Raw genomic sequence first — 25290 nt, 5'->3', positions numbered from 1 at the left:
ACCTCTCTCCCAACCCCACTCCTCCAGGTTGATACAGACCTCTTGTCTGAGTTTCCTAAGACCTACAGCAATTCCCATTGTCTATTTTACATATGGTAATGTAAGTTTCCATGTTACTCTTAATAGGATTTATCAATAGAATTTACTTCACCCTAGAATCTGACTAGAGCTATGATCTTAGAGGTCACAGGCAAGATGGGCACTGAAACTTTTAACTTCTGCAGATAAGAAGAAATGAGGGACTTCCTTGGTGGTCCAGTGGTTGGGAATCTGCCTGCCAGTGCAGAGGACACAGGTTCTGTCCCTGGTTGGGTAGGATTCCACATGCCACGGGGCAACTGGGCCCGTGTGTCACAAATACTGAAGCCCACGCACCCTAGAGCCTGTGCTCCACAAGAGAAACCACCACAATGAGATGTGTGCTCACCGCAACTAGACAGTAGCCCAGCTCACCACAACTAGAGAAAGCCCAGGTGCAACAACAAAGACCCAGCACAGCCAAAAGTAAAATAAATAAAACTTAAAAAAAAAAAAAAAGAGTAAGAAATTAGTTTCATGAGGAAAACTGTAACTAAAAGCAAGAAAATGGCCCAAAGATAAAGTAGCTGACTTTGCACTCACTCACAGGATAAAACTGACAAGACTGTATAAATGATTTAATGAAGAGTAATGCACAGTTTTTCTGAATGGGTACTTTAATATATTCTCTGAGGACATGAAAAGCAAACTTGTTGGCTAATGAACAGTTCAGAATATTGGTAAAATATTTGATACAACAAAACCTTCTGTTTTGCAGCAAATTCAAAGTTTTTTTTTTTTTCAAATTCAAAGTTTTAATCATGTAACAGAAAATACAATAAAAAAACACATTGAAGGATTATGTTCAGCTACAAGTAACAGGAAACACAGCCTTCTTGACAGAAGGAAGGTGATTCTTCTCACATGGAAACAATGGGTCAAGGATAGCAGTGCACAGTGCACCAGAGAAGCAAACTGACATGTAGGAGAGGAAACAAAGATATAATCCAGAGAAGAGTGGAATGAGGATATTCCCAACCACAAAACTCTGAAATACTTTCCTTGTGGACACAGGAAGCCTAACAGAAAAAATTCAAACTCTGCTGGATCTTTGATGTGGAAGCTATGAAGACATTGGGGGAAACTATACATCTATAAAAATGGAAATCAAACACTGGTTGCTGGTGTTGATGATACTCTTCACTACAAGTTCACGGAGTTTGGAAAATATGCTGGAAGATGCCGTCCTTGAAGCTCCTGTGTAACTGTCTGTCTCCCAGGGTGGAGGCTCTAATATCTGAACAACGTCTTTTTTACATCTGCTTTTAAGTCACACACAGGTGAGCTACTGGTGAATGCTAACAAGGAACTACAAAGAGGATGGATTCTAGAAAGTCTGGGTCCTACCTCTAACTTGACATCTTTAGGATTAACACAAGTCTCATAGTCTATTCAGGCTTCCCAGGTGGCGCAGTGGTAAAGAATCCACCTGCCAATGCAGGAGACGGGTTCCATCTCTGGTTCAGAAAGATCCCCTGGAATAGGAAATAGCAACCCACTCCAGTATTCTTGCCTGGAAGAATTCCATGGACAGAGGAACCTGGTGGGCTACAATCCAAAAGGTTGCAAAGAGATATGACTGAGCAACCACACACACATGCAAAGAAGCAGTCTGTTCAATTATTAGCCAGAAATAGAAAAAAAAAATAGGAAAAAGCATAATTTAGCTAGTAGTATACTGTTTGACATCCTAGCCATACATGATATTAATTCCAAGTGATTAATAGAATGGAAATGGAAAAAGGCTCCTACACTCACCACCACCAACTGGAGAGGGTTGCCATGCCCTCCTCCAGGGGATCATCCCAACCTAGGGATGGAACCCGGGTCTCCTGCATTGCAGGCGGATTCTTGACTGTCTGAGCCACCAGGGAAGCCCAAGAATACTGGAGTAGGTGGCTTATCCTTTCTCCAGGGGATCTCCCTGACCCAGGAACTGAACAGGGGTTTCCTGCATTGCAGGCAGATTCTTCATAAGTTGAGCTACCAAGGAAGCCCATAAAAAAGGGTAGAATGTATATAATAGGTTATACATCTAGGAACTGCCACACTGATACTGAGCCGGACCCTGTGGGGCTCCTGGGGACTAGGCCTTTCTGTGTCCCTCTCTCTGATTACAGGAAACAGCCTTCACTCAGCTTCCATGAGCTTCCCTGAGTTCCAGTGGGCTGAGGCAAGCAGCTGTTAATCAGGGAAGGGATGGGGTGCAAGACCAGGGAGAAAGAGTCAAGAGCATCGTTGGGGCAAGGTCCTGATTCCCCATCAATGAACACACACAACAATATCTTTGAGTTATTTTGCAGAAACTGAAACTCCCTCAGGTGGGAGAAGTTAATGATTAAGGAGGGTATGCTGCCCACAAACAGGTAGACCCCAGACCAGCTGGACCTCAGGTTGATGATGCTGACTCCAACTTGCCTCACCATCCACCCCCATCAGAAGAATGTCCATGAAGTGAACCTCTTTGAACAATTATTATAAAACTTTCTCACTCTCTTCCCCAAGAACACATGGTTTTGAGGGCATTAGCCCACTGTGGCCCCCTTTGCCTAGCAAAGAAACAAAGTTATCCTTTTCTATTACATCCAAAGAGGAAAAAAAAAATCACTGAGTAAAGGAAAAATTACTACCTTTAAATCTCATGTACTGTGGTTGAAAGATAACTTACAGAAACAACTGACATTAACATTCCTTTCTGAAATGAGTAGAAATCCACCATTTGAGGTTAAACTTGAAGGAAGATCTTTAGAAAACACAATGCATTTATAAATTTTTAAAATTTTTAAAACAATTCCTTTGGGACTTCCCCAGCGGTCCAGTGGTTAAGACAATGTGCCTCCACTGCAGGGGCAAGGCTTCCATCACTGGTTGGGGAACTAAGATCCTACATGTCCCAAGTTGAGGTCAAAAGAAAATACTAATAAATAAAAATAAAACAACTCTTTCATGCTGAAGGTTTTCTGGAACATTAAGCATGGATTACTTTCCATCAATTTATCTCATGTTATTTACATTTACACATCTTCTCCATGGGAGTTTTCCATATAATGATATCAGCCAATTGAAGTATTTGAGGCTGTTTACAAACAAGGTTTTACCTAGTAAATCCTTTTATGGTTCCAGAAATTACTAAGATCGGAAAAGCCTTTTCCACATTCTTCACATTTTATATGATTTCCGTCCAGCGTGTAGTCTCGTGGGTCTTTGAATGACTGAGACACAAATGGAAGATTCCTGACATTTCCATCAAATTGACAGGTTTCTGTCCAGTGTGAATTCTTTCATGCGTATCAACGTAAGTGGAACAGAACATTTCCCTTTCATTTCCCATTCCCATACATTTCATTCCCATTTTATTCCCATACATTCAAAGTGTCCCCCCTGTCAACTATGGGTCCTTCGATGTATTTTTAAAAATGATGGATACCGGTACCATTTACCACACTGGTCACATTGATATGGTTTCTCTCCAGTGTGACTCCTTTCATGTACTTTAAAAGAACTGGGATGAATGAACACTCTCTCACATTCTTTACATTTATAAGGTCCATCCCCAGTGTGTGTTATCATGTGTTTCTGAAGGGTTACATTTAATAAGAAGGCTTTCCCACATTCCTTACACTTGTATGGTTTTTCTCCAGTGTGGATTCTTTCATGATTTCGTAGCGACCAGGCAGTATTCAATACTTTAGAGCATGTTTTACATACAAACGGTGTTTCTCCTGTGTGATGTCTTTTGTGTGCCTGGAAGGACCTCAAACGTTTGAAAGCTTTACCACACTGCTTACATTCATAAGGTTTCTCTCCCCTGTGAATCCTTTCATGTATTTCAATAGTTTCAGGACTTTCAAAGGTTTTCCCACATTCTGTACATTTATAAGGTTTATGTCCTTTATGAGTGCTTTCATGCATTCGTAGGTGACTGGGATAAATGAATGCTTTCTCACATTTCTGACACTTGTAAGGTAAATCTCCAGTGTGTGTTCCCATGTGTTTTCGAAAAGTTGTGTGCCACGTGAAGGCTTTGCCACATTCCTTACATTCATAGGGTTTCTCCCCTGTGTGACTCCTTTCATGGGTCTTCAGAGCACTAGGAAAAATGAATGCTATTCCACATTCTTTACATTTATATACCTTCTCACGGTACTTTCGGCGATCTCCTGATCTGTTTTCAATGTGACATTTCATGTGTCTAGTAAGGGATGAATGATACATGAAGACTTTCCCACATGCTCTGCATTCCCATGGTTTTATATCACGAGTTCTCTTCACATTGGGAGTTGGAATAAGGTTGAAGCTTTCTTCAGAGGAATTAATGTCTTTCTTTTCAGAGTGTCTCTCTGCTTTGGGATTTCTGTAAATCATGAGAATACTATCAATGATTTTTTTCCCTTAATTACATTATATTTACTGTCTTTATTATGATTTATAGCAATAGTGAGGTTTTCTATCTTGTGTGACTTGGTAGAAGTCAAATAAACTGAACACTATTAACAGGACTTTCCCTTTTCTATTAAAAAGTGATATTCAAATATAGGCTTTATGAATACCGACTGCACACAAACTATATTTCAAACACAGAACATTTATATCACATTTAAGAAAATTTGAGGGAGACATTTTCTAAAAGCAACTAAATTTGAAGAGAGAGCTATTTATTTTGTTTGCTTCCTTTAAGGTTTTCATAAGATTCTCATATGAGACATGCTTTGTACTATACATATGGCTCACCGTAATTTTCTCTCCTGGTTTTTGTCCTGATCTTCAATGTCATGGTCTTCCTGTTTTGCTTCTGAAATGCAGACCCAGAAAAAAGATCCCAAAGTATTAGACATTACAGAATGTTATGTCCATAATGAACTCTGACACTGCCCAGTTTCTTTTTTTTTTTCACCTCCCTGTACATTTTGTGGGATCTTAGTTCCTTGACCAGGGATTGAACCAGGGCCAAGGCAGTGAAAGTGCTGATACTTAACCTCTGGACTGCCAGGGAATTCCTTTTTTTTTTTTCCTACATTCTTTATCAGTGTCCCCCCTTTCCATATTCCACACCTCTGAACAGTACAGATGGATAAGAAACACTTGCTCTCTAATTGACAAAGGGAAGGAATTCTTCATTCTTACCTACTGAGACTACATTCCTGAAGTTTTCCCGCATCACGTCTCTGTAGAGCTTCCTCTGTGAGGAATCCAGTAAAACCCACTCATCCAGGGTGAAGTTTACAGCCACATCCTCAAAGGCCAATGAGTCCTAAAACACCCAAAATATGTACACAGTAAGATGCATGAGGCTGACAGCACTAGATACCCACACTCCATTTATAACAAAATACAACTATTTTGTTGTATAAAGAGTTATTCTATGACTTGATCATGAAAAACTTACTCTCTACATTTCCTCAATAATTTGACAGGATCATGAAGAAATGAAACCATTTACACATCATTTCTGTGGTCACAGTGTCACTCATATCACGATCATGGCAGAGCCAGAGAATGTAGGGAAACATTAGAAATCCTATGCAGATGAAATAAATACCATTTTAGGAACCATTTAGTTCTTGTGAAAAAATTCTTTCATATTCTTCCTTATGGTCTACCATTTACAGTACCCCATGGGGCAGAGGATCCAGACTGCATGAGGTTTCAATGAATAAAAATGCAGCAATAAACTGGATGGTATTTTCTAGTCTTATCACCTAACATCAATGCCCAGGTAGCCTGCAGAACTCAAACTTTTAACAAAGGCCAGCCACCCATACTGTCCCAAGGTCCTCCAGGTATTTAGAAGAAATCACATGCAGTTGCCTGAATATAAACACTCTTCTGCAGAGGCACTGCCTTTAAGTTGTGTAATAATTATCACAGAATCTGTTTTTCCTTTTTTTCTGTAAAAAAACTTGATGCATGTAGGAAGCGATTTCAAACTTAGACCTCACTTATGGAGAAGAAGCAATGACACATTAAGGACATTCCTGGTTCCTAAATTATATTTTTTTAAAAAAGTGATATTCCAATACAGGGTTTATGAATACTGGTGATTCACTATTTAGGAATCCGCCTGCCAACGCAGGAGTGCTATTCACTCAGTCGTGTCTGACTCTTTGCGACCCCTTGGACTGTAGCCCACCACATTCCTCTGTCCATGGAATTCTCCAGGCAAGAATACTGGAGTGGGTTGCCACTTCCGTCTCCAGGGTTCCTTCCCAACCCAGGGATTGAACCCACATCTCCTGCATTGCAGGCAGACTCTTTAGTGTCTCAGCTACCAGGGAAGCCCCCAGGGCAGGAGACAAAAGTTCAATCCCTGGTCAGAGAAGATCTCACACGCCCCAGGGCAACTAAGCCCGTGGGCCACAACTACTGAGCCTGTGTTCTAGAGTCCCGTGCTCTCTGCAACAAGAGAACTAACCACTACAGCAAGAAGCCACAGAGAAAACCTGTGCGCAGAGCAAAAATCCAGTAAGTTAATAAAATAAGAAATCTAGACCACAAAATTCCTATACTCAGGTGCCTCAGGGCTGCTTCCAGCCAAATTTTAGAACATACAGGGAATTATGTGCTGGAAAATCTCTTTTTCAGCACACTCTTTAACAGTACACCCTGAACCTTACTGCTCTTAAGTAATAGATTACGAGCTACAGTTTACAAGAGAGTTCACCAAGGTCCATAATACTCTGATGGTGAATTTTCTTGTAATTATAAAAGATATAAGACTTTCATCATTGGCTTCCTTCAAAAGGACATGAAGTCTCCATCCTGCAATTTCAGGAATAAGTGTTTCCCAAGCAGCCACTACAGCCACTGCCAGAATGAAAATCTAGTCTGGGATTTGTGAATTTAGAAGTTATAATTCTCCATGTCACAAGAAGAGAATAAAAAACTTGAAATAAACAAGTCCTCCCAGAGTCATGAAAGCACTGATTCAAAGGGCAAACTGGTGTCCTGAAAATGGAAAAAAGAAAAGACTTTTAAAAAATGCCCCAAATATTCTGTTCTTAGGGCCTGTTACCAAAAACCTGTTTCACCAGGGTCTCACATAAAGACAGAAAAAATATAGAACACAATATCCATGACCCTCACATGACCTTCTTTAACAGAAGACTTAGATACATATGATGAAAATAACTGAAGAAGAGAGACAAAAATAAGTAATAACTGGTAAGATTTTCCTAATACTAATGATGAAGAATCTCAGTTGAACAAGAAAAATGAAAACACCTAAAATGGAGATGAAAGTGTATTATAATCAAATAGAGGGAAAAACAAACAAACAAAAAAAACAAAAAACAAAGGCAAAGAGACTATACTGTCAGAAGGTAGAAATATACTTTTGATATAGAGAAAAAATGACTAGAATCAACTTGGAGTTCTTTTCAGGAAAACAAAAAAATACAAGCAAGAACCAAATGGACTGAAGTATTTAAAGACCAACAGACACACAGAGGTTAGAAGGAAACTGACAAAACGATAAAAAGGTCCATTCTCCAAAGAAGTGTCTTTCACATGTACATACATAGCAACAAAGCGGCAAACTATATAAGGCAAGAGCTGAAAAATGCAGGGAGGACTCCTGGGCATATATATCTGGAGAAAAACATGATCAGAAAAGATACATGTGCCCCAATGTTCACTGCAGCACTGTTTAACAACAGCCAAGACATGGAAGCAACCTAAATGTTCATCGACAGAGGAACAGATAAAGAAGATGTGGTACATACATACAATGGAATATTACTCAGCCATTAAAAAGAATGAAATACTGCCATCTGCAGCAACATGGATGGACCTAGAGAGTGTCATACTGAGTGAAGTCAGACAGAGGAGAAATGTCTTATGATATCTCTTACATGTGTAAGGGATGATGATAGAAATGAACTTACTTACAGAACAGAAACAGACTCTCAGAATGAGTTTATGGTTGAGGGTGGGAGGAGGAGACAGAGAGTTAGGAGAGGAACATGTACACACTGTTATATTTAAAATGGATAACCAACAAAGACCTACTGTACAGCACGTAAAACTGCTCAATGTTATGTAGCAGCCTGGATGGGAGGGGAGTTTAGAAGAGAATAGGTACATGTATATGTATGACTCAGCCCCTTCCTTGTTCACCTGAAACTATCACAACATTGTTACATTGTTAATTGGCTATATCCCAGTACAAAATAAAAAACTGAAAAAAAAAAGAGAACTGAACAGCACCATGAAACAACTCAATTTAATTGGAATCTAAGAAATGATCAATGCAGCGAAAGCAAAATTGACATTCTTTTCAAATACACATGGAACATTCAACAAGACAGAACACTTTCTGAACCATAAAACTAACTTAAGGGGCTTCCCTGATGGTCTAGCGGTTGAGAAACCACCTGCCAATGAAGAGGACGCAGGTTTGATCCCTGGTACAGGAAGATCCCACATGATGACGGGGCAACTCAGCCTGTGCACCACCATAACTAACTAAAACTCACCCACACCTACAGCCTGAGCTCCACAAGAGAAGACACCGCAGTGAGAAGCCTGCACACTGCAACTGGAGAGTAGCCCCCGCTCACCGCAAGTAGAGAAAGTCCATGCTGCAAGGAAGGCCCAGCACAGCCAAAAACAAATAACTAATATTAAAAGAAAAAAATTACCTTAACAAATCTGAAAGAACAAAAATCATATAAACTATGTTCTTAGAACTCAAAGGCATTCCTCTAGCAATCAATACAAGCAAGAGTTGGAAACTCCCCTAACACACAGAGATTCAACAACATATCTCTAAACAATAAATGGGATGAAAGAAGTCTCAAGACAAATTAAACTTTACGTTGAGCTAAACTGTGGGATGCTGCAAACGCAGTATCTACAGAGAAAATTATGCCATCATCAAATACATTCAGAAGAAACAAAGATCTGTAAACAATAATGCAAGCATTTATCTTAGGGAACAACAAAGAGAAGAGCACAAATCACAAAGAGAGCAGAATAAATTATAAAAATCAGAAAGGAAATTAATATAATTGAAGGAGAAAAAAATTTAAGCCAGATCTTTGAAAAGATTAATAACACCCCCAACTAATAAAAATGAAAAAAAAAATAAAAAAATAAACCTCAAAAAAAGATTAATAACACTGATAAACATCTAGTCAATAGGACTACAAGGGTAGATATAAATTATCAGTATCAGAAAGGAACAGAGAGGGAAATGAAAATTTAAAAGGATTTTGTAAAATCCAGCACTCACTTATAATCACAAATAAGTAACAGAGGGAATATCTACTCCTGTTGAAAGAAGATATTCATGAATCCTGTAGGTAAAAGCAAATATTTATTCTCTAGGAGATAATTGGGCTTCCCAGGCAGCTCAGATGGTAAAAAAATCAGCCAGCCAATGCAGGAGATGTGGGTTCAATCCCGGGGTCAGGAAGATTTCCCTGGAAAAGGAAATGGTTACCCTCTCCAATATTATTGCCTGGGGAATCCCATGGACAGAAGAGCCTGGTGGGCTACAGTCACAAACAGCTGGACACGACTGAGTGACCACACTTACTTTCTACAGTTCTAGGACAATTATCTCTGTGAAACAACTGAAAGTTTCTCCAATAATAGATAATTGGAGTTCCCAAGACTGAAAGAAAATCAATTGTTTTCCTATAGATCCACAGTGAACTTGGACAAGGAAGGAAAGGCAATTCAAACAAAATCTTTTAAACAAATATGGATGGAAATAATGGATATTCACAAAAACACACAAACAAAACAAATGTAGACACAGGACTTAATACATCTCACCAAAAAACCCTGAAAACATATCACGGATCTAAATGTAAAATGTGTAAGTGGGACTTCCCTCGTGGTCCAGTGACTAAGACTTCATGTTCCCAAATGCAGAGGGCTCAAATTCAATTCCTGGTCAGGGAACAGGATTCCACATGTCAAAACTAAGACTTGGCACAGCCAAATAATACGTAAAGAAATGAGAAAATGTTTTTTAAGATGCAAAAGTAACAAACTTCTGGAACATATCATAGGATGAAATCTAGGTCACCTTGGGTTTGGTGATGAATTTTCAAATATAACAACAACAAACACAAGGTCTGTAAAAGAAAAAAGGAGAATTTCACACCATTAAAATAAAAAAAACAAGTCTCTTCTATGGAGGTGATATATGTGCACATATAGCTGATTCATGTTGTTGTACGGCAGAATTGTAACAATGAAAAGCAATTATGAAAGTGAAAGTGTAGTCACTCAAGTGAGTCCAACTCTTTGTGACCCCACGGACTGTAGCATTCCAGGCTCCTCTGTCCATGGAATTCTCTAGGCAAGAATACTGGAGAGCATTGCCATTTCCTACTCCAAGGGATCTTCCTGACCCAGGGATTGAACCTGGGTCCCCTGCATTGGCAGGTGGGTTCTTTACCACTGAGCCACCAGCGATGCCCTGAGATGGGGGGAATGGTATTTGGTACCCTTTCCATGGAAGACAGGAGATTTCTTTCAAAACAAAATACACTCTTACTATGTACGGGTAATAGATGGAGAAACAGTGGAAACAGTGTTGGACTTTATTTTTGGGGGGCTCCAAAATCACTGCAGATGGTGATTGCAGCCATGAAATTAAAAGACGCTTACTCCTTGGAAGCAACCTAGACAGCATATTAAAAAGCAGAGACATTACTTTGTCAACAAAGGTCTGTCTGGTCAAGGCTATGGTTTTCCCGGTGGTCATGTATGGATGTGAGAATTGGACTGTGAAGAAAGCTGAGCACCGAAAAATTGATGCTTTTGAACTGTGGTGTTGGAGAAGACTCTTGAGAGTCCCTTGCACTGCAAGGAGATCCAACCAGTCCATCCTAAAGGAGATCAGTCCTGGGTGTCATTGAAAGGACTGATGCTGAAGCTGCAACTCCAATACTTTGGCCACCTCATGTGAAGAGTTGACTCATTGGAAAAGACCCTAATGCTGGGAGGGATTGGGGGCAGGAGGGGAAGGGGACGACAGAGGATGAGATGGCTGGATGGCATCACCGACTCGACGGGCATGAGTTTGAGTAAACTCCGGGAGTTTGTGATGGACAGGGAGGCCTGGTGTGCTGCGATTCATGGGGTCCCAAAGAGTCGGACACGACTGAGCGACTGAACTGAACTGAACTGAACTGATATATTAAGGCCCACAGTCACACTGTTATTTGTCCCAATAAGGTCGACTCATAGTCACGCAGAACCCGCACATAAATACCTGAAGGGTATTTATTCACAATTGTCACGAATTGAGGTAAGCAAGATATCTTGCAAGAGTCAAATAATCAGCAGTATATCCACATGATGAAATTGTTGTTGGATTGCTCAGTCGTGTCGGACTCTTTGTGACCCCATGGACTGCAGCACACCAGGCTCCCCTGTCCTTCAGCATCTCCTCCAAAGTCGTCCCCTTCTCCTCCCGCCTTCAATCTTTGGCAGGTGGATTCTTTACCACTGAGCCACCAGGGAAGAAATCAAGCTATGAAAACACACCAAGAAAGCTCAAAAGTATATATAGCTAACTGAAAGAAGTCAATATGACAAAGCTATAAACTGCATGATTCCAAGTATATGAGTGCCTTCAAGTACTTTCCCTTGAAGGCTCCAAGGGGGCCTTAGTCTGACAACACTGACCTCAGGCTCTGCTCTCCATTTAAAGGGCTTTCTACCACCACTGAAATTTTAAGTATACAAACCCTGTCTGCCTAATTCAGGAAAATCACTCAAATCCAATGTTTATGTGGAAATGAGAGAAGAAAATTACAAGTAACTTTTACTACTCCACCCAGAAAACCCCAAGTATCTATTCCTTTCAGAATAGATATTGAAAATATCTATCAATTAATATTTCCAGGGCAAGTTTATTTTCTACATAATTAATCATACTTGAATACTTTTAGTTTGCAAGTCTAAATCCTATAATGCCATTTGAAATCAACCAATAGTACAGTCCAAAATAAACCACCATACTCATTCAGGGAATAAAAAATAGTCAAACAAAAATTCTTCACAAATGGAATGTAATACTATAATTTATTCCCCCCTGAAATTAACCTCTCTTAGCACTTACCAGGTTCTATTAATTAAATACATTTCACACTACTGAAAAAAAAAAGAAACTTAAATTAAGGAGTAAATCTTTTGAAGGGGAGTAACATAGTGACTGGCAGGGCAGATCCAGAAAAGTTTTCAAAAAATCCTCTAGGTAGGCTAACCCGGTGGCTCAGTGGTAAAGACAGGAGATATGGGTTCCATTCCTATTCCGGGACGATTCCACATGCGAGGGAGCTACTAAGACAGTGCTCTAGAGACCGGAGCCAACTACTGAGCTCACCTGCCCTGGGACCCCTGCTCCGAGGCGGCAGGGGTGACCACTGCAGTGAGAAGCTCGAGCAATGCAGCCAAGAAAGGCCCCCGCTTTCCGCGACTGGAGAAGGGTCCGCGCAGAGGCAAAGGCCCAGCACAGCCAAAAATAAATAAATAGATTAATTTAAAAAAAATCCTCCACGAAAGAACTTCTTCTAGGATATCTGTTCTCAGTTAAATTAAAAAAAAAAAAAAAATCGGGAACGGAAAGGATTTCATACAACCTACTTCCCAGTGGTTATTTTCCCGGCTTGCGGCTCAGGTAAAATATCCACAGACCGCCCCCCTCCGCCCCGCCCCTTGCAAATATGCCATCCACGACTCCGCGCCAAGACTGTGCAAACAGGATGAACAGTTAGAACATTGCTTGTGTTTAAAGGCACCGCAGAGACAAACAGCTGATAAATAATTTGAATCGGAGAGGCGAAATCGACTTTGAGAATAAAGGGAGCGATCTGGAAATTTAATGATTCACTGCCAGTCCTACATAGCTGCTCTAGACGGCTAAGGTGTTCAGTTTTGAGTCCACTTCCCAAATATTCAGAAAACGCAGAGCAAGCCCGGCGCTCCCGCTCTCCTTCCTGCAGAAAAGATGGTCTGGGACCCCTCAGACAACAGCTAATCCCACGACAGAACCCTGGACAAGTCCCGATTGTCCCCTGAAGACCTTGCACGTGGTCAGCGCACAATCTAGGGGAGAAGAGGGGCTGAAGGCGCAGAGCCAGCGGGCAGAGACTCCGCGGCGGAAGTTCCTTCCGGAAGTGACAAGATTGGACGCCCGGGGACCCGGCTGCCGGCCAACAACCCCGCTGAGAACCCGAGGAGACTGAGATCCGAGCGGAGCCCCAGACAACGCGTATCTGCGCACTCCGAGGGTGAACACGAGGGGCCAGGTCAAAATGGCGGGTTTCCGCCGATCCCCACTAGTCCCACCGCGGCGTCCGATGCCCTGGTCAGCACACTCACCATTTCCAGGTCTCCTGGGACTGTCTGAGTCCCTCCCAGAGACAACCACCAGAGCGAAGATGCAGGAGAATGACCAGGCCAGGGAACCACACAGAACACGAAACCTGCGTAATGCGAAAAAGAAAGGAAGTCCACGTAGCGGGACATCGCCCCGCCCACCTGCCTCAGCGTCCTCCTGGTTGGACGGATCCCAAAGCCCCGCCCCTTGTGCCTAAGTGACAACTAGCAGGAGGTGAGGTGGGATCAGACCCCCGAGCCAGTCACTTTCGCTTCGCTGTTGTTGTGCTTAGTCACTCAGTCGTGTCCGACTCTTTGCGACCCCATGATACAAGACTTTTTACTGGCTAAGACTGCTTTTAGTGTCTTCTGCAGCTCCTCCTGCACTGGGATTCCTGACTCAGTTTGAAGAAGGAGCAATCACAAATAAGAGGATGGCCCAGGCCAGACCTTCCAGGAAAAAGGTTTTTGAGTCCACCAGGGGTCAAGGGCTTGGTGTAAGGCTCTGTGGCCAGGCATGGAATGTGCTTCCTTTAAAGAAAAGCAGACACTTAAATGTGAACTCCCCTCTGCAGTAAAGGGGCCTGGTGCATTTTCATCTTTGGTCCTTGACTGCTCTGAGCCTTCTATCCATCCCTGCACTACCCCCACTCATTAGGTACTTAAGCTGAAGAATCCTAGAGCACTTGGCTCTCTGTTAGGAGGTCTGAATCACTCAACCTTTGCTGGTGCCAATGTTGCAGGAGAAACCAATTCTGACTCCATGTTAAAACTGTTTCTTTGACTTGCTTTTCATTGCTTTTGTTATTATAGTCATACATAATGACAAGCCCTTGACCCCTGGTGGACTCAAAAACCTTGTTCCTGACAGGTCTGGCCTGAGCCATCCTCATACCTGTACTTGCTCTTTCTTCAAACTGATACATAAGCTTCCCTGATGGCTCAGTTGGTAAACAGTCTGCCTGCAATGTCAGAGACCCAGGTTTGATCCTTGGGTGGGGAAGATCCCCTGGAGAAGGAAATGGCAACCAACTCCAGTATTCTTGCTTGGAGAATTCCATGGACAGAGGAGCCTGGTTGGCTGCAGTCCATGGGGTGACAAAGAGTTGGACACTGAGTGACTAACACTTTCACTTTCAATGACCTGCCTCAGAGGACCCTGCCAAAGGGCGTTTGTTCAGATCACAGGGAGATAATCTGACTCTGCCCCTTGTGAAAAGAAGAGATTGATACATCTTTTCTGAAGGCTAGCCATTCCCTGAGATGTTTTGCAAGACTGATGGCCCTTTTTGCTTTACTTCCTCATTGCTTCTCTTGCTCTATTCTGACCTTTTGTTGTTTTTTTTTTTTTTGAAATTTTAATTGGAGGATAATTGCTTTACAGTATTGTGCTGGTTTCTGCCATACATCAACATGAATCAGCCACAGGTATACATATGTGCCCTCCCTCTTGAACCTTCCTCCCATCTCTCACCCCCATCTCACCCCTCTAGGTTGTCACAGGACACTGGATTGAGCTCCCTGTATCACACAGCAAATTCCCACTGGCTATCTATTTTACATATTGTTGTTCAGTTACTAAATCGTGTCCAACTCTTTGCGAACCCATTGGCTGCAGCATAGCCAGGCTTCCCTGTCCTTCACTATCTCTGGGAGTTTGCTCAAACTCATGTTCATTGAATCAGTGATGCCATCCAACCATCTCATCCTTTGTCACCCCCTTCTCCTCTTGCCCTCACTTTTTCCCAGCACCGGGATCTTTTCCAATGAGTCCAATCTTTGCATCAGGTGGCCAAAGTATTGGAGCTTCAGTTTCAGCATCAGTCCTTCCAGTGAATATTCAGGGTTGATTTCCTTTAGGATTGACTGGTTTGATCTCTTTGCTGTCCAAGGGACTCTCAAGAGGCTTCTTCAGCGGGCCGGGCTGTGGGCTGTCTGGGGGTGAGGGGCTCCTGGGCTGGCGGCCGGCCTGGGCGCATCCCTGCGGTGGCAGCGGCGGTGCCCGGGTGGCCTGAGCGCCTGAGCCTTTCTCACCGGCTGGGGCCTGCCCCTGACCCGCCTCTCCCCTTGCCCCTTCCTTCCCCCGCCCTGTCTCCCGCGGCACCCGCCACCGCAACGGAGGGCGGGGCAGCCGTGCTCCCGTCCCGCCTCTGGGGTCTGTCCCTCTCCCCCGGACTCGCCGGTGACGTTTCGCACACGTGCGTGGAGGACGCGCTTGTGACTGGGGAGGAGGCGGCGGCGGGGGCGGCGGGAGGAGGCGCTGGAGGGGGAGAGGGGGCACCCACTTCATCCTGCTCGCCGGCTCCCTGGCCTGAGACCGTCCCGGCGTCCTCGCACCCGCCCCCAGCGCGGCCACCCTCCCTCTCCTCTTCCCAGCACCCCCGCCCCGCTCCGCGGGCGCCGGTCCTCGCCCGGTGCCGCAGGTCCGCTCGGCCCTCCAGGCCACCTCTCCAGCCGGCACCTCCCACCTCCCCACCGGAGCCAGGCTGGTTTCGGAAACGCCCTTACAGCAGCAGGCAGAGCACAGGCTGGAGCTAGAAAAAGCGGTCAGCAGTACGCTCACATGGTTAAAAACCCCCCAAGGGCCAAGGAAGAGCTGCACTCCGAGGTCCAGGTAGCCCCCAAACTCCAAAATCTCCCTCAGAAAAAACACGATATGATACATCCCTTGGTCTGCTCACCAAGGAGTTCATTCAACTACTGAGGCAATCACCTGATGGGGTCTCAGATTTGAACAAGGCAGCAGAGGTGCTGAAGGTGCGAAAGAGAAGCATCTATGACATCACCAACGTCCTGGAAGGCATCCACCTCATTAAGAAGTCTAAAAACAACATTCAGTGGATGGGCTGCAGTCTATCTGAGGACAGGGCCATACTGGCCCAGTGCCTGTCAAAAGTGACCGAGCTAGTCAGGAAGAGAGGAAATTAGATGAACTGACAAGCTGCTCCCTGGATCTCAAACTGTTAAACGAGGATTCAGAGAATCAAAGGTTAGCTTATGTTACATATCAAGATATTAAAAAAATTAGTGGCCTTGAAGACCAACCCGTTAATAGTCAAAGCCCCTCCAGAAACATGACTTGAAGTGCCTGACTCAATAGAGAGCCTATAAATACATTTGGCAGGTACCCAAGGATGCATTGAGGTTTATTTGTGTCCAGAAGAGACTAAAACACGCAGTCCAGTGAAAGCAAACAACCAGGACCACAAAGGGAATATCCCTAAGCCCACGTCCAAAGACTTGGCTTCAAGCAACTCAAGACATAGTGATTGCTTGATTTCTATGACAAACCTTTCTCCTCTGGCCTCCCTGGCCAACCTTTTACAGCAGACTGAGGACCGAATTCTTTCCAACCTAGAAGGACCATTTGTGAACTTACTGTCTCCCTTGCTCCAAGAAGACTATCTCCTAAGCCTCAGGGAGGAAGAAGGCACCAACGATCTCTTTGATGCTTACTATTTGAAAAGCTTCTGCTGGGGGAAGACTTTATGTGTAGTTGATTATCCTTTGTCTGAACTCCCTTTATAAACCAATACTTTTTTATTATGAAACCAGAACATGTGTCATGCAGCAATGTCCCTCCTTTCTTCCTCCAAGATAGTATCTTGAAGTAACTACAGACTTCAGAACAAAGCTGACATTTTAATGAATTAAAAAACAACAACAACAACAACAAAACTGCCTTATCAACAACGCACAGTTACAGGCTCCCTTGGGAAAACCCTGCCTTGCCCCAGGCTCCAAAATCTCCTGGATGAGTCAGCAAGTGAGAAAATGTGCAGTCAGGTGTCTCTCACCTGTCCTCTGCCTCCCTCCGGCCCTCCCTCCTGGATTGACTTGCTGTGTCTGAGGGATGATGGGCTGTAGAATGGGGTCTGGCCACCTGGCCCATTCAAAAACAGCAATTTTCCTTAATACCATTTCAAGTCGTGCCTTCTCCGCAGAATGCATGTCTTTGGGGTCTGCTAATTTGGGATGGAAACTGCAGGAACTATAAACTTTAAGTCATGCAAAAGTATGAAATGGATTTCTTCAGCTCTTCTTCGGAATATTTAAATTACTCTCATACTCAGTTTAAGCCATGGACTGCGTGTACCACTCTGAGGCCAAGAGATCTTCCACATCCTTTCGGATGAAGAAACTGTTCTCAAATATTCCTTGCAGATACAGAGTTCTGCCCCTCTAAACTGTTGTGCAATTTCCTGTCTCCATAAACCCCTCCCACTCTCTTGCCCCTGTCAGGGGAGTTTGTTATTTCCTGGGGTCTGTCTTGTCACAACAAAAATTTGAAGCAACAGAGGGCCCAGTGTTACAGCTCCATATTACAATTCAGTTTTATGTTACAACTCAGTTTTATTTAGAAAGTAAAGGAAAATACATCCTTCAGTCATGAGGGCAAGCCAACTCAAAAGACCCGAAGAGAAGAAAGGCCCCCTGGCCCGATTTTGGCTTCCCTTTTTATATGTTTTTTTCTCCTCCCCCTGAGCCTGCCCTATGTAAATTGGTCTAGCCTGGAGGGCTGTTTTACCTGAGGTTCTCTCTCCGATCTTCCAACCTTGCTTTGTTCTATTTCAGCGGGCTTTTCTCTCCCTTGTCTTTTAGCCACTGCTATTCTGGACTCCTTTTTCCTATTCTGACTACCTAACACCCCTAATGTATTTGTATTACTTTTGTTAGGTGAGTGTATGCTCCTCGGTTTTTTGTCTTGTCACAACAAAGATTTGGAGTGACGGACATTAAAGCCCCTTGGCAGGTCACAGCTCTCGGAGGACAGACCGTGTTATAGCTCTTAAATAAATCACTGTTACAGCTCAGTGTTACAGCTCTATTTATTTAGATGATAGCAGGAAAATCCATCTTCGAGGTGTGAGGGCACTTCGATCCAAAGACTAGAAGAGCACCCCATCGAGAGAGAGAGAGAGAAGAGAAACAGGAAAAACCATAGTCTTGACTAGATGGACCTTTGTTGGCAAAGTAATGTCTCTGCTTTTTAATATGCTGTCTAAGCTGGTCATAACTTTTCTTCCAAGGAGTAAGCATCTTTTAACTTCATGGTAGAAACTAGGCACACCATTTTACATTTCCACCAATAGTGAGTGAGGGTTCCTGTTACTGTACATCTTCTCTACTGTTCGGTGTTTGTTCTTGATGATTTGATTTGAGCCATAATAGTAAGTATCTAGTCATATCTTATTCTTCTTTTATTTGCAGAGACATTACTTTGCCAACAACAAAGGTCTGTCTAGTCAAGGCTATGGTTTTTCCAGTGGTCATGTATGGATGTGAGAGTTGGACTATAAAGAAAGCTGAGCGTCGAAGAATTGATGCTTTTGAACTGTGGTGTTGGAGAAGACTCTTGAGAATCCCTTGGACTGCAAGGAGATCCAACCAGTCCATCCTGAAGGAAATCAGTCCTGGGTGTTCATTGGAAGGACTGATGTTGAAGCTTGAAACTCCAATACTTAGGCCACCTGATGCGAAGAGGGATTGGGGGCAGGGGGAGAAGGGGATGACAGAGGATGAGATGGTTGGATGGCATCACCGCCTTGATGGACATGGGTTTGGGTGGACTCCGGGAGTTGGTGATGGACAGGGAGGCCTGGAATGCTTCGGTTCATGGGGTCGCAAAGAGTCAGACACGACTGAGTGAATGAACTGAACTGAACTGAACTGAACTGACATATGATGTTGAGCATCTTTTCTTATGCTTCTTTATCATTCGTATATCTCCTTCGGTGAGGTGTGTGTTCAGAAACGTTGTCCATTTTTGTTTGTTTGATTTATTGATTTGTTTTCTCCCAGACTTCAGCTTGTGTTTTTAATCTCTTAACATTGGGTTTCACAGAACAAGTTTTCGTTTTAGTGAAGTCAAACTTAACAATTTTTTTCTTTCCTTGAGCTTGCTCTTGGTGTTGTTTCCAAAAATTAATCACCAAAGCCAAGGTCACCTAGATTTTCTCCTATATTATGTTCTAGGACTTTTGTAGTTTTTCATCTTACATAAGATCTATAATTCACTTCAGTTAATTCCTTTGGAAGGTTTATGATTTGTGTCAGTACATTGATTATGTGGTAGGTTTTTTGTTGTTATCTTTGTTCCTGGAAAGTGGCTTTCTAGTTTTTCCCGGCACTATTTGTTGAAAAGACTGTTTTTTTTTTTTTTCCCCATTAAATTGCTTTTGCTCCTTTGTCAATGATCAGTTGAGTATATATGTTTGGATCTATAGCAAAACACAAACTTTTATATATTAACTGTTTATGATTTGTGGGAAAGTATTGACTTTTGTGTGGTAACCATTTATCCTTCAACCTTAATCTACTCTCATTTTAGTTCAAAGAGTTTTCTTTGTTATTGTTGATTCTTTGAGTTTTTCCTCCATAATCATGTTGTATGTGACAAAAGACAGTTTTATTTACTACTTCACATTCTGTACACCTTTTATTTCCTTTCCTTGTATTTCCTTTTATTGGATTAGCTTAGACTTGTGGTACAGGGTTGACTAGGCCTGGAGAGAAAGGGGACATCATTGCCTTCTTCCTAATCTTACCAGGAAAGTATTTAGTTTCTCACCATTACACTTAATGTTGACCACAGGTTTCTTTTTTTTTTTTGCTTTCTTTTTTTTTTCCATTTATTTTTATTAGTTGGAGGCTTACAATATTGTAGTGGTTTTTGCCATACATTGACATGAATCAGCCATGGATTTACATGTGTTCCCCATCCCGATCCCCCCTCCCACCTCCCTCTCCACCCCATCCCTCTGGGTCTTCCCAGTGCACCAGCCCCGAGCACTTGTCTCATGCATCCAACCTGGGTTGGTGATCTGTTTCACCCTTGATAATATACATGTTTCGATGATGTTCTCTCAAAATATCCCACCCTGGCCTTCTCCCACAGAGTCCAAAAGTCTGTTCTGTACATCTGGACCACAGGTTTCTTGTAGGTAGTCTTTCCCAGGAAGAGGAACTTACCTTCTGTTTGTAGTTTGCTGTTATGAATGTATTTTGTCAAGTGCTTTTACAGTTTTATTTTCTCCCTTTTTATTCCTGATATTAATATTCTCTATTTTCCCCTCAACTTGCATTGATGTACCTCAATTTTATTAATATTCTCAAAGAGCTAGTTTTTGGTTTTGTTAATTTTTCTCCATTGGTTTCCTGTAATTGCATTGATTTCTTCTTCAATTTTTATTATTTTTCTTCTTGTGCTTAGTTTTGGTGTAATTTGTTCTTCTTTTTCTAGTTTTGTAAGATTGAGGCTTAGATAATTGATTACTGATCTCTTTTCATGTGTATGCCTTCAGTGTTACAAATTTCCTGTAAGCACTGTTTTTGCTAGAGCCCACAAATTTGATAAATTGTATTTTCATTTTGTTTAATTAAAAATAATTTTTAATTGCTCTTGAGTCTCTTTTGATCTATGAATTATTTAGAAGTGTGTTGTTGGGACTTCTCTGGTGGTCCAGTGGCAAAGACGCTGCACTCTCAAAGCAGGGAGTCCAGGTTCAATCCTTAGTCAGGGAACTAGATCTCATATGCTGTAGCTAAGACCTGGCACAGCCAAATAAATTAATACATTAAAAGAAAAAAGTGTTGCTTAATCTCCAAATATTTGAGGAGTTCCCAAGGCCTATTGTTTATTTCTAGATTAATGCCTTTTTGGTCTGAAAGCATATATGATTTCTCTTCCTTCAGATTTGTTAAACTGTGTTTTATGTTCAACAATGTGTATTGTCTTCATGAATTTTCTGTATGTACTTGGGAAGAATGTATATTCTGTTGTTGTTTAATGGAGTTATTCCATTAAATTAAATGGTTTTCAGTTAAATCCAGTTGTTTGAGAATGCTGTATAATTCAACTGAGGCTTTCCTGATTTTCTCCCTGCTGGTTCTCATAATTATTGATAGAGGAGTGTTTAGGTCTGAAGTAATAATAGTGGAGCCATCTGTTTCTCCTTGCAGTTCTATCTATTTTCCCCTAATGTATTTTGCCACTTTATTGTGTACAAAAGCACAGGGATTGCCTTGTCTCCTTAGAGATTTGACCCCTTTGTCGTTATGTAATGCCTCATTTTATCCCTGTGCTTTATCTGAAATTAGATATTTGAACTATTTGTTAATGTTTACATGATATATCTTTCCATATCTTAGTCTTATTCCACCTGTCTTTGATGCTAATGTTGGTTTGTTACAGACAACACATAGTTTTGGATGTTGTTTTTTTATTCACTTTGACTGTACCTGTCTTTCAGTTGTTGTATTTAGACCATTGACTTTTTTTTCGGGATGTATTTGATATGCTGCTTTTTTAAAATTTATTTTTAATTGGAGGATAATTGCTTTACAATACTGTGTTGGTCTCCCCCATACCTCAACATGAATCATCAATGTTGTGCTTAATCTCTCGGTCGTGTCTGACTCTTTGAGACCCCATGGACTGTAGCTCACCAGGCTCCTCTGTCCATGGGGATTCTCCAGGCAAGAATACTGGAGTGGGTAGCCTATCCCTTCTCCTGGTGATCTTCCTGACCCAGGAATCAACCCGGGGTCTCCTGCATTGCTGGGGGAATCTTTACCAACTGAGCTACCAGGGAAGCCATTAGGTATACTTATGTCCCCTCCCTCTTGAACCTCCATCCCACCTCCCACCCCTTCCCACCCTTCTACATTGTCACAGAGCACCTGATTTGAGCTCCTTGCATCATACAGAAAATGTCCACTGGCTATCTTTTTGCATATGGTAATATATACATTCTGAATATTCATTGGAAGGACTGAGGCTGAAGCCTAAGCTCCAATACTTTGGCCACCTGAGGCAAAGAGTGGACTCATTGGAGAAGACCCTGATGCTGGCAAAGAGTGAGGGCAAGAGAAGGGGACGACAGAGGATGGTGGGATGGCATCAATGACTCAGTGGACATGAGTTTGAGGAGACTCAAGGAGATGGTGAATGACAGAGAAGCCTGGCGCTGCAGTTTGTGGGGTCACAGGGAGTCCAGTGGCTGAATAACAACAATAGCAACAATGTATACATTTCCTTGCTACTTTCTCAACTGGTCCCACCCTGTCCTTCCCCAACTGTGTCCACAAGTCCGTTTTCTATGTTTGCGTCTCCACTGCTGCGATAGATCATTGGCTTTCAAGATGATTATTGATACAGTTGCATTAATATCTATCATAATTTTTTTAGACTCATTTTTTCTATGTGGCCCACTTTTAAAGTCTTTATTGAATTTGTTTCTGTTTTATGTTTTGTTTTTTTGACCAAGAGGCATGTGGGATCTTAGCTCCTAGACCAGGGATTGAACCCATACTCCCTGCATTGGAAGGTGAAGTCTTAACCACTGGACCAGCAGGGAAGTCCCCCATCATAATTTTTGTGGTTTTTATTTGTTGCCTTTTTTTTTTAAAATCCCCTTTTGTCTTCTGCCTCCCCACCAGCCCCCGCCCCACCCCCCCCACCATCTTCTCTAGCTTTGAGAATCTTACCTGATCTTATTTTTCTTCTCCTAGCATATCAGTTGTCCTCTATCTACTTTATTATTGGTTGCTCTTGAATTTGTAGTATACATTTACAGTTAACCCAAGTTGACCTTCAAGTATCACTAAACTACTTCACTGGTTGTATAAATTCCTCCTGACAGAGTATTCCCAGTTTCTCTCTCCCTGTCCCTTTCAATGTTGCTGTCGTTCATTTCACTTCTGCATAAGTTATAATTACCAAATGAATTATTTCTGTTATTATTTTGAACCAGTGTTATCTGTCAAATTATTTAAGAACTTTAAAAAGTGATATTTTCGCTTCACTTTTTCTCCAAAGCTTTCCCTTTATCGTTTGCCTCCCTTTGGAAGAATTTCCTTTAATATTTCTTGCAAAGCCAGTGTACTGGTGACAAATTCCCTAATGCGTTTGTCTCAAAGTCTTTATCTCTCCCCTACCCTGGAAGGATAATTTTGCTCAACACAGAATTCTAGTTAGATCCTTTTTAAAAAAATCAACACTTTAAATATTTGATTCACAATTAGTGCAGCCACTTGGTTACTGTCCGGCAGTTTCTCAAAAATTAAACATAATTATCATATGACCCCACAGTTCCTTTCTCAGCGATATGCCTATGAAAAATGAAAACATATGGTTGAACAGAAATTTGTAGATGAAAGTTTCATCAATATTACTCACAGTAGCCAAAAAATGAAAATAATCTTAATGTCTGTTAATAGATGAGAGATTAGAGGATAAACAAAACATTTTATCCATCTGGTGAAGTATTATTTGGCCATAAAATGAAGTATTGATCAATGCTACCACATGGATGTCCCATGGAAAAATAATAAATGAAACCAATCACAAAAACCATATGTTACATAATTTTATTCATTTGCAAGCCCTGAATAAGGACATCTATAGAGACAGATAGTAGATTAAGATTTTCTAAGGCTGGGCACTGTAGGATGAAAATGGGATATTTAGAGTGAAAAAGTATAGAGACATTTCTTTTTGAGATGGTGAAAATCTTCAAATATTGACTGTGGGAGTCATTGCATATATCTGGGAATATACTGAAACCTTTGAATTGTTTAATGTGATGCATTGTATGGTATGTATGTTATGTCTCAATAAAGGTGTTCATATAAATTAAATACAGAAGAGTTCTGTGATTCAATCTTGTAGGGATCTTAGAGTTTCAAGATTAATTAACACATCCATCACCACACATGGTTACTTTTTGTGTGTGTGGTGATATCAATTAATCCAGTGGTCCCCAACCCTTTAGGCACCAGGGATACATTTAATTTCTATTATTATTACCATCAGCTCCAGCTCAGATCATCAGGCATTAGATCCTGCAGTTTGGGGATTAAGTGTTACTCTACTGTCTTGACTGATTTCAAGTATACAATGTAGAATTGCATATATTAAATCACCACATTGTAATCTTTAAATACAGACAGTTTTATTAGTCATACCTCAGTAAAGCTGGTGGGGGCGGATTTCCAGATATTTCCTGTTTACATAAAGTCTGTTTTTCTTCTATCAGAGAAAATCAGAATTAGTTGCCTTAGGGACATTAGAGTCATTTATGTTTTGAAGTTTTCTAGAAGTGCAGGCAAAATCTGATCTAAAATAGATTTCTTTCCATGGGAAGGGAGTTTGGGGGAGACTAGATACACATATGTATGGCTGAGTCCCTTTGCTGTCCACCTGAAAGTATCACAGCATTGTTAATTGGCTATGTTTGTGTTAGTTGCTCAGTCATGTCCGACTCTTTGTGACTCCATGGACTATAGCCCATCAGACTTATCTGTCCATGGAATTCTCCAGGCAAGAATACTGGCATGGGTAAACCATTCCCTTCTCCAGGGGATCTTCTCAACCCAGGGTTCAAACCAAGGTCTCGCGCACTGTAGGCAGATTGTTTACTGTCTGAGCCACCAGGGAAGCCTGTTCCAATATAAAATAAGAAGTTAAAAAAATAAAATTTCCTTCCCATGTTAAGTGTAATTTTAGTGAAAGCTGTGTTGATGAAAAAATTCATCTAAGAAAGAAATGGATAATTTTATTTGAGCCACATTGAGGCTTATAACCTGGGAACAGCCCCTTAGAAAGCTCCAAGGACATAATATAAGCCTATTAGATGTCAAAGCACAGTTATATAAGATTTTGAGACAGAGGACTGTACATTAAATGATGGATTACTGACAGTTTACACAGTCCAGGTCTATATGCACAAACTAAGTACTAATATGGATCATGGGTATTCGTGGCCCCTTACAAGATTAAGCAAGAAGGCTAGCTCTTATGGAGTTATCTGGAGACTAGGAGGATATTGCTCTATGATTGATCAGGTATTTCTGCCGGTGGGGAGGTTT

General features: G+C 41.8%; 1 protein-coding gene and 1 pseudogene across 2 annotated transcripts; one reads left to right on the top strand and one right to left on the bottom strand.

The window, feature by feature from the left end:
• Positions 1-1611: 1611 nt before the first annotated feature.
• Positions 1612-13584, bottom strand: LOC122440466 (zinc finger protein 709-like). Of its 2 annotated transcripts, none has more exons than XM_043466763.1 (4): positions 13423-13584; positions 5203-5329; positions 4810-4870; positions 1612-4432 (listed from the first exon to the last, which is right to left on the bottom strand). In XM_043466763.1, the coding sequence occupies exons 1-4, from the start codon at positions 13567-13569 to the stop codon at positions 3463-3465; spliced, it is 1305 nt and encodes a 434-aa protein (XP_043322698.1). In that variant the 5' UTR covers positions 13570-13584; the 3' UTR covers positions 1612-3462. The 2 variants fall into 2 exon arrangements, with proteins under 2 accessions (XP_043322698.1, XP_043322699.1); XM_043466764.1 differs by lacking the exon at positions 13423-13584 and adding an exon at positions 11309-11515.
• A 269-nt stretch (positions 13585-13853) lies between these two features.
• Positions 13854-16919, top strand: LOC122440951 (annotated as a pseudogene).
• The last annotated feature ends 8371 nt before the right edge of the window (positions 16920-25290 follow it).

This window comes from Cervus canadensis, chromosome 4 (genome assembly GCF_019320065.1).
Source record: "Cervus canadensis isolate Bull #8, Minnesota chromosome 4, ASM1932006v1, whole genome shotgun sequence".
Taxonomy (NCBI): Eukaryota; Metazoa; Chordata; class Mammalia; order Artiodactyla; family Cervidae; genus Cervus; species Cervus canadensis.
Note: the sequence above shows the minus strand (reverse complement) of the source record. Positions and strands in the feature narration are given on the sequence as shown.